An 11606-nucleotide genomic window follows, 5' to 3' on the forward strand; every position below is an offset into this window, starting at 1 on the left:
AATTAATCGAATGTACAGAAATTAATATCTTAAAAGCCACTAATCAGTCGACGTATGTTTGTTTGTACATATATATACGTATAGGCCCTGACAGACTATAAAGCATCATGAGAACATGAAGAACCGCTAAATAAATGCGTCTGACATTTGTAATAAGACCGATGTCACTATTGCTAATACCGAAATGACGGTACGAATTTGAATTTCACCGAACAGAGGAGTCGAGCCCATTCAATCAGCGTTTGGCACCGGAAATGCATATATATATAATCCGTGCTTGCAGAAAAACAGAGCCGTAGATTAGCCGAATAACATACTAACCACAGCAAATATCTCTTACTGTTCTTATGCAATTTCATTCGCAGTTTAGACTGTGAAACTAACTTATGAATCATGAATGTCATTTCAATCTTATTGGCGAGAAAATACTTTCGGATAATTACGTTCATGTTCCACGATCTCTTGCCCTATTCTCGTTTCTCGTTGTTTTTACCCTTACAGTGCTCTCTCAGGTCAACGAAGTATGTAAGAAATTTAACGCCTTTTTCCAAGCTTCGTCGCGATTTCGTTGCTCACACTGAACTATGAGTTTTAGAGAAATCTCCGTTAATGGTAAAACAGCTAATTGCCACTACAACATTAATTTTGTTTCAGTTTTCCCAACTCAATTTGGACTTTTCATACGAAACTATTCAGTCTGGAATTTTTGGGGAAGAATCTTTAAGGAACGTAAACATTTTAGGGGTGGGGTGTCGGACCCCAACGGACCGGCCCCTGTAGTCCTAAAAAACAATGTTTGTATCTTTTTTGTCTTTCTTTGGCGTCTTTTTGATCTTGACCAAAAAAGCTCATATCCTCGCATCTCTTTGAAATAATGCAAGGATGTGAAAAAAATCTTGTGAGTGTGAAGACAAGTGATTCCATTTTACTCAGTTCCTTACGAAAGCGTCCCGGAACGTGAAAATCTTCGGTGACAAACTCGAAATCAAGCTCAGAAAATAACCTTTAACTAAGAATTAAACCAGTTTATTCCGAGTTATAAACATCTGGAATAAACCTCGAATTTTGTTCTTTGAAATGAATGGCCCTTACTACAAAGATGACTTTTAATGGGCGATTCGGCCACGCAAAGATCAACTAACGTTATATTCGGAGACTACGCGTCCTTCCACGTCGTGCGAAATGTACAGTTTGATGCCCCCAGGACGCCTGAAAATCTAATTTATGCGAAAAAACCCATTTCTTTTATTAATCGTTAGAAATAACATGTGTTTCTGTGAAAAGCCGTTTTAATCGCAAATGTCCAGACAGTCACAAAAAATCGCAGGGAGAATTATACTTTTAATAGAAAAGCGGTGATTCTATCTGTGCCAAAATTGCTCTCGCATATTTTCGTTCTGACTGAAGAATGGAATTTAATGCCATTTTGTTCGCGATGAATAAAATTCTATCGAATTTGAATTTATATTTTGTCTGTTTTGCGTGGTATTTAGTTCGATGTAAACAATATGGCGTCCGTGTATGTAACTAATGAACATATATACAACACCGGTTTATAACCTATTAACAACACGTTTCCGACGTTATATTCGATCTTTTGTGTTAGAAAACTAAAGCCCGGGAGCAGTGGAAGGTTGGAGTTTAAGATATCTTGCTGCAGCTAGTTTATGTAGCCGGCCTAGAGCGTGAGTCTAAGACTGAAGAGTCCGACCTGCCAGACAGACAGGTAGTACGCTGCTCTCGACAAAGTCACAAAGATAATACTCCGTTTCCTCGTACACGGACAACTACCGAGTCTGAATACCAGATGTTGTAATGGTCCCCTACGTTTTTGGAAACCCAGCTAGATACTAACACCTACCAACAACAACAGTAACATTCAAGTCCCTCCCGGACGCGGGCAAGAAGCGGCTGGGCCCCCATTTCTACCGATTGAATATGGACGAATACGATAACACGAGCTGCAGTTATGACGATGATGATAAAAAACTTGAGAGCTATAAAGAAATTCGGGCTGTGGCATCGAAGGTGACTATCTATCACGTCTTGCTTGTTTCTTTTCTTATTCTCTTTCACCCTGCCAGTCCTGCAACAGATGCTTAACACAAAAAGATTTTGACCCCACCCAGTAGGCCTATTTGAATAGTACCTAGGACACTGGGTGAAGTCAAAGGAGTTTTTGCGTTGGGTCCCCTGTGGTACTGGTTCGTGGAAGTGGTTGTATCCGCAGTGATCTACGTCGCTCTACGATCCTAGTGTACCTATATGCGTTAACATCAGACAATAAGATTCTTCGTGAAACCATTCTTTGACTTTGTAGGCCTAAAAACGCGCAGGGTCAGGGGCCAGTTGCTCAAAAGTTGGTTGAATATAACTAGCAGATAGATACCCTAGTAACAATGCAATTTAAATTGTCACTATACCAACTATCTACTGGTTTGCTCCAACCAACTTTTGAGCAACTGACCCCTGCAGTAGTGTAGGTCTAGTCTTATAGAAATTTACTGGAATTGAAAACCAATAATCATCTCTGGCCGGTATCCAGTGGTTTGTTTTATGATACATTCACGATGAGGAAGAAGGTTTTGGACATATGTTGGTTTAATAGCTGGCTATTGATTCGGGAATATGTGCTGAATGAATACAATGAAAATTTATATATTTCAGAACTGGTTGAATTCTGCGTACGTTTCACTGGCAAAGTTAGACGAAGTGAAAGCGAAAGTCTACAACGTTGGTTTAAGTGATGCTCGACAATTAAAAGCGAAGCCAATTACGAAAGTGATTTCTAAACATCAGCTGCAAATGAAACCTCCGATAACATCTGTAATGAGCCAACGAACTGCATGGTACATAAACCCCTAGTGAGACCCAGTTTTGACAACCACTCTACCCGAACATGGATTTGATTGAATATGATGCTTGCCTTAGTCTTTAAAATAAGCCCTTGAAATATCTATTTTTGAGGATTCTGATCATTTGTTTGTTGTTTGTGTAAACGCAGGGGCAGCAGTTCTTCAATCCCCGAACTGGTGCGACAGCAAAGCGAAAAGCAACGTCCCGAAAGTGCGAAGCTTTTAAGGCCTTCTCGTCCGACCAGCGTCAAAAGACGTCCAGAAAGTGCAAAAACTCCACTGTCTCAACACAAAAATATGAAGAATAAGATCATTATGGCAGGTAAAGTGACCGGTCGATGTAAGACTGGTAAAATGGTGTTATTTATAGTTCATGTGATGAAAAAAGAAATGTTTGTCTCGTTGTAGTAAAGGGAGGAAGATATGAGCCAAACAGCCGTCCACCGCAAACCAACCCGCATCTCATAGATCAGCCGAGCGGTGATCACTTCAACAGAGCAATCAATATGAATTTTGAACAGAACGCAGAAAGTATGATTTCAAAATTTCTCAATAAAAACGTTTCGGTACAGCAGAATCTCCTAACAGTGAAATGATTAAAATAATTTCGTATGGATCAAATAGAATTTCAGACACTGTTACTTCTGAGTTCGTTAAAAGCAAAAGTTCCGCTGTATTACTTTGAGATACAATTATTTAATCTCATTAACAGAGGAACCTCCTCCTGCGCCGTGTGCTTCTCCTGACGAAATGACTACTAATGGTATCATGACAGATTTTGTTAATCAGGATTCTGAGTAAGCAAACAAATTTGTAAATCAGTTTAAAGTCCTCATTCAAATTATCATAATGAGATATTAGTGAAATGCAGCATTTGAAATACTGTATCGTATCCATTTGATCAAAATTGAAATCGGAACTCGTAGTGAAAAGGGAAAGAATGTTTTCGATTTGTAGTGACAGCGATGTGAATAGTGAAGCTATCGAAGAAAGAGTTCGAAACAATCGCGCTCATCAACACAAACACAAATCTCCAACGACGACCCTGCTACGAAAACCGGTTCAAGACCCGATCCATTTAACACTTCCACACGCCAGTTTGGATGATGAAGATGCTGACAATATTGACACTGAACGGTATTTTTTTTCCGAAAAATTACATTTTTTAGAAGCCGAGTTCGACCGAAAATATGGCTAAATGACAGCCACCTCATTCACAATGACTTTAAAAGATCAATTTAACTACTGAATTTGTGAATCCGAAAAACTGCAAAATTTCTTTAGATTTTTTTAGCCCTTTCAGTGCTGACTTATTAATACGCGCAAATACTGGAGATGATTTTAAGATTTTAAAAAGTTCCATCCCGGTGTGTTGAATTATGTGCATACATCTATAGTGTGTCTGCATGGCAGTGCAGTGTATCATTAGTTACTAATATTTCACTATATTTGACAAGTGCTGCTATCTTTCAATATAGAAACTGATTACTAGTAACATCAATACACCGTGATGCAGTGTACTATCAAAGTCTATCACCGATTCATACACTGCACTGCGGTGTAGACACACTGAAAGGGTTGAAATGATTTAAGAATACGTTTTTCATTCGCGTTCAATGTACCGGGTATTTTTCATCAGGTTATTGGAAGCGGCCGAAGGTACGGGTCTTCAAACTAAACCAGGCTTTTCGTACGTGCACGCGGTCAGTACTAAAACTACGCCAAAAATTCACATTCCCGGGATGAACATTTTCTGGCAGATAGAAGAAGAACAGCTCGGAGTTATCAACGATGATGATGATGATGATGGTGATAGTTGTTTCGAGGATTTCGAAGATGTTCATGAATCGAAAAAAGAACACAAAGTAAAATTCGACGTCGATAATGAATCTCCGGCGACTCGAGCGACGACGTATCTTCATTCGGGACGACCGGATTTACGAAACGTGAAAAGCCGAACCGATTCTGGTCTCGGTTCCGTGAAGACGCGACCGGCTTCGGCTCAGAAATACAGCAGACCGTGTTCGGCAAAAAGCGATACGACGAGTACGGGAAGTCGATCGCGACCTCAATCGGCTAAAGTACAGTTCGTCCCGACCGCGGTCATGGTAGCTTACAGCGACGACGATGAAAACGGTGACGTTAAAAATCAGGCGGAGACGGAGAGAAGAAAAAAGAAATCGAGGAAATCGTTGAGAGAAAGTATAGATGACGTCGATACTTTGGTTCGAGGATATAGCGTCGGCACGGTGAATTCGGACGATGTTGGTGAGGGTAGTACTGATCAGAACGGAGGAAATTCGTCGCGTCGAAGATTTCTATCGGAACCCGAGCGTAATTATTACGAAATCGCGATGATGCAGAACGCCGCCGGCGCCGATGATAACGAATCGTCGTCGTCGAGTAAAATGAAAACGGTGAAAACGATCGAATTCGTCGACGGCGAAGTGAAAGAGACGACCGAGATCAACACCCTCGATTGTCACGACGTGCGCTCAAAACCAACAGCTCGACCTTTATCCGGCAATATCCATAAGGTAATTCAAGTAGATCTTTGACTCATGCCGGTTTTGGAAATTTTTCGAAAGTTTTGGAAAATGGAATGGAAATTTTTTCCAGACCTTGGAAATTTTGATTTATTCTCTATGGCTATGGAAAATCAGGAAATTGGCTAACAATTTCGATTATGTTCATAGCCACTAAACATTTGAGAAAAATCTTTATGAAAACTCTTGGTCAAATGTATTGATGATAATTGCCAACAATTCACTCTATACGAAAACAGTTTGGGGATGTGTAACTTAGGGTGTATAGAAAATCTATAATCTCGGTATGGAAAATGAAGTTGGTTAACCCGTATTAACCCTGAGATCTTTTGACCGATGATTCTTTATTGTGTACACGGACCACTTTCATAGATATTAGTAACAAGATATTTATCCCTAGGCATATAAAGCTGTCCTTGATATTGTTGATAACAATCATGGTAAAAAAGTAGCTGTCAAATATTTTGAAAGATTTTCTGTTTTGAATGATAACCTCGATGATTTATCACGTACTTTATAGGAGCTGTTGAAGCCAATCGAAGAACTTTGGGATAAAAATGGACGAAGAATTAAGAAAATCGAGGAAGAAAATACCTGTAAAAAACGACCAAAATCGGCTTCACTGGTGAGTATAGTTAATCAGAGGAGCTACGGGCTTTTGTTGCTGTTTTTGCTTGTAACTAGTAACTTTTTGTATTTCAATCGTTTTAGGCTAAGATTGGGACTGCAAACAAACTGGAGAATTCTCCTTATCAGAAGCCTGTGGGTTGTATACATTCCTATGCACCTCCGATACGAAGGTAAGTATTATATTACACATTTCTCACGGCTGAGAGATTTTCTAAACACATTTCTAAACACAACTTTTTCCGTTAATTAGACCACGTTCTGCTCACATTGGGGGCAAACCACAAAAACCAAAGCATGGTAAGTGTAAAAATTAGCCGTTAAACTTTAAACAAAGATTATATTTCTGAAGTGTTAGATATATTTCTGAAACGTGTACTTATTCCTACAGCAGCTAATAGACCAGCTAGTGCTGGTGACGTTAAACCTCACAACAAACTACGCGTGAATAAGAAAACACAGAATGAAAAACCGCCGAAAAAGATTCTCTATATCGAGACTCGGGACCGAGATGATATCATACGCGTAAGATTGATCGTGATTCAACTGGTTTCCAGGGTGGCCACTTACCTGGAAATCAGGGAATTTTCTTCTCTTTAAAAAGATCAGGGAATTTTGTTTTGAAATCAGGGAAAAGTCAGGGAAATATGTTGAGATTGCTATGATGTGCATATAATCAAACAGTTTCCGTCTATGTCTTGCGTATTTGATTGTGTTAATTGCTCGGGTTCTTAGCAAATCAAGTCAGGAAAAACAACGTGCTTGTCGGGGGGGAAAAGCAAGTCAAATAAAAGTGGCCACCCTGTTTTCGATATTCACATTTATCTGCTTTCGATCATATTTTTTGCCAACACAAATTACCATTTACCATGATACATATTATCGCGTATATAATTTGCGGAATTTAAAGAAACTTTGGAATAACGACCAAATTTAATCCAATTGTCACAAACATTTGTCTCCAAAAACATGTTTTACCATAGTGTGTTTCGTTTCACGCATATCACTCACTGTGTTAATCCATTCACCGGTTTGAGTTGTTATTTTATGTTACTACAGTCTAATCAATCCGAGGGTATGAGGCAATGTAAAAGCATGCATTTTAAACTGCTTGAAAAGGGTATGGATATCCCTGTGGATACACTTGCTCGGTGAGTTATTACACACACAAAGTGACGCTGTCGTTCATAGAACAGCAGATGATATGTACTCTATTGGACCTAGTTCCACAGTTGTGAGTTGGGGGTTTAACCCTATAGGAGAGTCCAAAATAATTCATTTTACTAAGAGTCAATTCAACTAGCATAACTAGCATTGCTATTCTTGGTCATTGATACTGCATATGATATATCTTGGAGTAATCATTTGCTGCTGACTTCATGAGATTTTAACTCACATCTGTTGATCCGGGACTCGGTAGTTTCTTGCATTAGGAGAATTATATTTGAATCTTAATTATAAATTTCAGGGCATTACTTCCACCTCAAGGCACAAGTGTTTATCTCGATTCCAATGCAGCACAAGCCTTGCCTAGCAATTACAGTTCAGGGTAAATAATACACAACTTGCTATTCATTCTTTTTTAGCGTGATTAGATTCAAAATTGGACAGCTCTTTTTACTCTCTGTCTGTCTTTTAGATTACTAAGCAGTCCGGCTGTGTGGTTATCTAAAGAATTTAGACGTCTCAAACTTGCTGAAAAGGCTCTACGTAAGTAATCGTTAAATTCACGAAAGCGATGTTGCATTCCTGTGCGTATAGTTGATAGCGTTAATTCATTCTATGTAATTTCAGAGAGGGCAGAAGAGAGGCTGTATTTACAGCGAAAAAACGAAGAAAAGCTCGCTAAAGGGGAACCAGTTACTAAAAAGAAAACTAAAAAGAAATCGACTTCTAAAACGCAGCAAGCAACTATAAAATCAATTGCAGTATGATTATTTCTAGATTTATATCTAAATCATACTTTGTACGTATTTGGGCAGGTTTGAATTAAGACTTGTCTGTCTATGTATTTACTGTTTTGCACTATTGTTGTACAACGTTAAAGATTTAATCTGTCCCCCCTCCCCCCTTTGCCCAGTGGCAAACTTGGCATCCCGGTTGTAATACAAGAGAATTTGATGCTATTAAAAAATCTCTTGCGTTTGTGATGACCCAATATTTAATCAAACATGATCCGTCCAACTTTACAAAGAAACACACCGATCCGTCCAGCATTATAAATGCACACAATGTTTAGTGATAGACTGCACGATATTATTGTGCACATTTATACGTTTGATGTACACTATTTATCTATTGTTTCCTGTTTCCTTAGGAAATAAATGCTTTATCATTTATATTACATCATCTGTTGTATTCTATGTTTTATTGTGAACGTTTCGAGGAGTATAGAAGTCTTGCAACTTTTTCGACGTGACAGGCCCGTGCTGAGCTTTTATGAGGGGCAGTTATATTTCAAGAAAATGGGCATTTTGCATTTCAAAAAGGAAAAAATCTTGAATATGCACCTGAATGAATCATTTCCCACAAAAGATATGAAAAATGTATTCGAATTTCGAAAAATCTCCACCCAAATTTTTTGACACTGACTTTTCGATGACTTTGACCTAATATCAGATATATTAACGGGTGGTGAAATGTGCCGTCAAAAGTATTTGCGTTTAAAATTCGAAGGGGACTAGGGTACTATGAATTTCAAACTGTATTGGGCAATAAGGCTATCAAAATGGTCTGGATCCGCCCCTGCATTCGTAGAATTGATAGCGTTACTTCATTCTATGTGATTTCAGAGAAGGCAGCAGAAAGACTGTATTTCCAACGAACTAAACGTCATGTCACTTATCTTACAGCCGTCTCCGGTCAGACAATCGTTCACTGAGATAGTTATTGGGAATTATTGGTTGAGAAAAACGATGGACACAAGTCAATTAGACCTTGAAGAGGTTTATTGTAACTTCCTGATCCGCCAATTTTAGTTAGCAACCCACCAGGGGGTAGCTGGCATCGCTGGCGATTCCGCATTGATTCTTCCGGTTTCTAGCCATTAAAATGTATCCTTCCATACCCCACGAAGTTCCCCAGCTGAAAATATCAATTAGGGTTGTAGAATTAATTATTGCGCTCGCAGTTACATTTCATCAGTTGTTTTATCATTATTGGTGATAATCTAATGATGATTAATCATCAAAGCGATTTAGATTAAAAATGCCATCATTGGAGAAAATCTAATTTTAGCTGATGTCAATCACAAATCTAGCAAAATTACCTGTTTTTTATGATCCAGTAATCCGCGCCATTGCTGTCAGTACCATATCCGACGATCAAAACAGCGTGGTCCAGACGTGTTGAACTGCAACTAGGTTCATCGTAAACTCCAGATCTACGATAAACATATGAAAAAATCCTTTCTGGAAGACAGTAGGCCGCGAGAATGATGTTTGAAACCGTAAATACAAAAAATTTACCGATAAAGCTGGAATGATTGATGCCCAGCATCTATAACCACCGATATTGGCCCGACAGTCGCGACTGCCACTTTGAGGGCATTTTCATCTCCTTTCTGCACGGACACGTAATTCCAACATGTGACGCCGACATTTTCCTTTTTGAACCGACAGGGACCCTAAAACACGAAAAGGTAGCACACCAGACAACCAATCAACGGATTGATGTCTAGCTTTTTAGTCCCTAAATTATTGCCCACCATTTGCCAATGTGACTGATAGACTGATATTAATCTTAGTATTCAGAGTTAATGAGCAAAACCCACAAGTGATGATTTTTTTTTCTGACAATTTCGAAGTTTCTACTAAACTCCATCATCAGAGAAACTGTCAGAAAATAAATGGTTAAATCATCAACTGGGGTTCATTGACTATTTGTCAATGTTTTCTATCAATTTCAATAAATGTAAATACAGTCATACGGTTATGTTCGGATAGGCCTCTTCTGTGTCTATTCCTCCAAGCGATACACAACATCGAAAAACTCCCTCAGGTGAATAACTGATATCTACAAAATTTTAGAAAAAAAACGTTTCAACAATTTTTTTCTAGAACAATTTCTACACAGGGGCAATCAAGAAATGCGCATATTTTCCTAATAGAATGATAATTATTGCCGTTTACTCACTTTTACAGCAGTCGAGTATGTTTTGCGTAGAAATAGATGGTATCCTTCCAGTCAATTTGAAATGTTGCCCGGTTAAGGACCCAATGGCGGATATCGGTACACTGGATCCCATACTACCCTTTAATTATAACCCAACTTATCGCATTTCAGTTTTGTAACAGTTAAATAAATCCATTTTTATGACAAATCTATTGATATATATATATATATATATATATATATATATATATATATATATATATATATATATATATATATATATATATATATATATATATATATATATATATATTACCTGATTAACTACAGGGGTTACATAGCCCTTTTTCCTCCAATCTACTTGATCGGGGCAGCTACTAACGCATGGTATTGTGAGTGGCCTTTGAAATAATTTACCAGCACTAGATCTACTGATAGATTTTCTACCGTAACCGATGTTCGTAACGGCTTGATATTCCTGAAGTGTCTGTAGATTTAGAAATACATTTAGTTAGTTAAACTGGTGTACCGTACATCGGTACCGGGAGGTCAAAATTAAAATCAGTTTCTGACCTTCTTTTCAATTCGTCAATTGAAAAAAGGAAAGACGCAGGGAGTATGAGGGAATTTTAGGTAGTTTACCGCAACCGAGGTCAGGAAATGATTCTTACCATGTCAGTGAATTGGTTGATGCCAAGTTTAAAGGAATTTTCACCAAAACGAGTTTTATGATGATGTCGAAAAATATACTTCAAATTATTTTCCCAAATAATTCGCCTGTCCAAAAAAGAGAAGAAAACTAAACGTTCTAAAAATGTTCTTTTTTTCGGAAAAAGGTTTTTCCGACCTGATATTGTTTTCGTTTTCATCTTTGTAATTTTTGTGGAATGTTTCTTTGAAAACGGCCCAATCCTGGTCAAGTGCTGGATCTCCAATACCGCTACTCCGCACCACAACAATCACCGAAACGCATATAAAAACCAATGTCAACAGATACATCTAGCAATAAAAATGACATAGAAATCGACTTGCATAGTCAATGCAGGTCACATCTTAGAAGCTTTGAGATCAATTATGTCTTACCTTGCAATAGTGTCACCACCGAATGTACATCTAACTAATGTGTGATCTCAATCTTTTTAGCACTAGTTTATTAATCTAGTTTATTCAATACTCGTGATCACTTGACGTTAAGTCGGTCAAAATCTCGTTTATCATTCTTACGGGACTGACGACGGACAGATATAACCCCGGCGGCGACGACGGCGGCCGGAGACGATCGAACCGTCGAGTGAAATCATGTATGTCCCCACATGGGTAATATTTATTAGGCCCAATGCAGTGACAATACATTCGATTGAGAGATTTTGAAGTCAAATATAAACCAGTACTTTTTGGACCAATCAGGTGAATCGGGGAATTTAAATGACCCCTATGTAGAAAATCCCACAATAATAACGAGAAA

At 38.3% G+C, this 11606-nt stretch overlaps 2 protein-coding genes across 3 annotated transcripts in view; one reads left to right on the forward strand and one right to left on the reverse strand.

The window, feature by feature from the left end:
- The window catches only part of LOC141908313 (cathepsin L-like peptidase), a 31145-nt gene extending 19864 nt beyond the window's left edge, over nucleotides 1-11281 (reverse strand). The window contains exons 1-9 of the mRNA XM_074798307.1: nucleotides 11225-11281; nucleotides 10989-11140; nucleotides 10813-10918; nucleotides 10458-10628; nucleotides 10163-10280; nucleotides 9957-10042; nucleotides 9496-9653; nucleotides 9297-9410; nucleotides 9019-9112 (exon numbers count right to left, since the gene is read on the reverse strand). Coding sequence (XP_074654408.1) covers nucleotides 9019-9112; nucleotides 9297-9410; nucleotides 9496-9653; nucleotides 9957-10042; nucleotides 10163-10280; nucleotides 10458-10628; nucleotides 10813-10918; nucleotides 10989-11140 — 999 coding nt within the window. The 5' untranslated portion in view covers nucleotides 11225-11281. The remainder of the gene's footprint in view (nucleotides 1-9018; nucleotides 9113-9296; nucleotides 9411-9495; nucleotides 9654-9956; nucleotides 10043-10162; nucleotides 10281-10457; nucleotides 10629-10812; nucleotides 10919-10988; nucleotides 11141-11224) is intronic.
- LOC141908325 (uncharacterized) lies at nucleotides 1516-8305 on the forward strand. Of its 2 annotated transcripts, XM_074798326.1 has the most exons (15): nucleotides 1516-2028; nucleotides 2668-2849; nucleotides 3005-3177; nucleotides 3264-3386; nucleotides 3568-3652; nucleotides 3813-3992; nucleotides 4495-5392; nucleotides 5922-6026; nucleotides 6113-6201; nucleotides 6282-6328; nucleotides 6420-6553; nucleotides 7088-7179; nucleotides 7497-7577; nucleotides 7668-7738; nucleotides 7823-8305. In XM_074798326.1, exons 1-15 carry the CDS (start codon nucleotides 1939-1941, stop codon nucleotides 7960-7962), a joined length of 2490 nt encoding a protein of 829 aa, XP_074654427.1. In that variant the 5' UTR covers nucleotides 1516-1938; the 3' UTR covers nucleotides 7963-8305. The 2 variants fall into 2 exon arrangements, 1 of the variants encoding a protein (XP_074654427.1); XR_012619603.1 differs by lacking the exon at nucleotides 7088-7179 and having other exon boundaries at nucleotides 7823-7884.
- Nucleotides 11282-11606: the final 325 nt, after the last annotated feature.

Source organism: Tubulanus polymorphus, chromosome 7 (assembly GCF_964204645.1).
Source record: "Tubulanus polymorphus chromosome 7, tnTubPoly1.2, whole genome shotgun sequence".
NCBI classification, from domain to species: Eukaryota; Metazoa; Nemertea; class Palaeonemertea; order Tubulaniformes; family Tubulanidae; genus Tubulanus; species Tubulanus polymorphus.

Bases quoted from the DNA above. Each gene is read 5' to 3' on its own strand.
- LOC141908325 (XM_074798326.1), top strand. From the start codon at position 1,939: ATGGACGAATACGATAACACGAGCTGCAGTTATGACGATGATGATAAA. The intron at 2,029-2,667 runs GTGACTATCTAT...TATATATTTCAG, and splicing joins TTCGGGCTGTGGCATCGAAG to AACTGGTTGAATTCTGCGTA. The intron at 3,387-3,567 runs GTATGATTTCAA...TCTCATTAACAG, and splicing joins TTTTGAACAGAACGCAGAAA to AGGAACCTCCTCCTGCGCCG.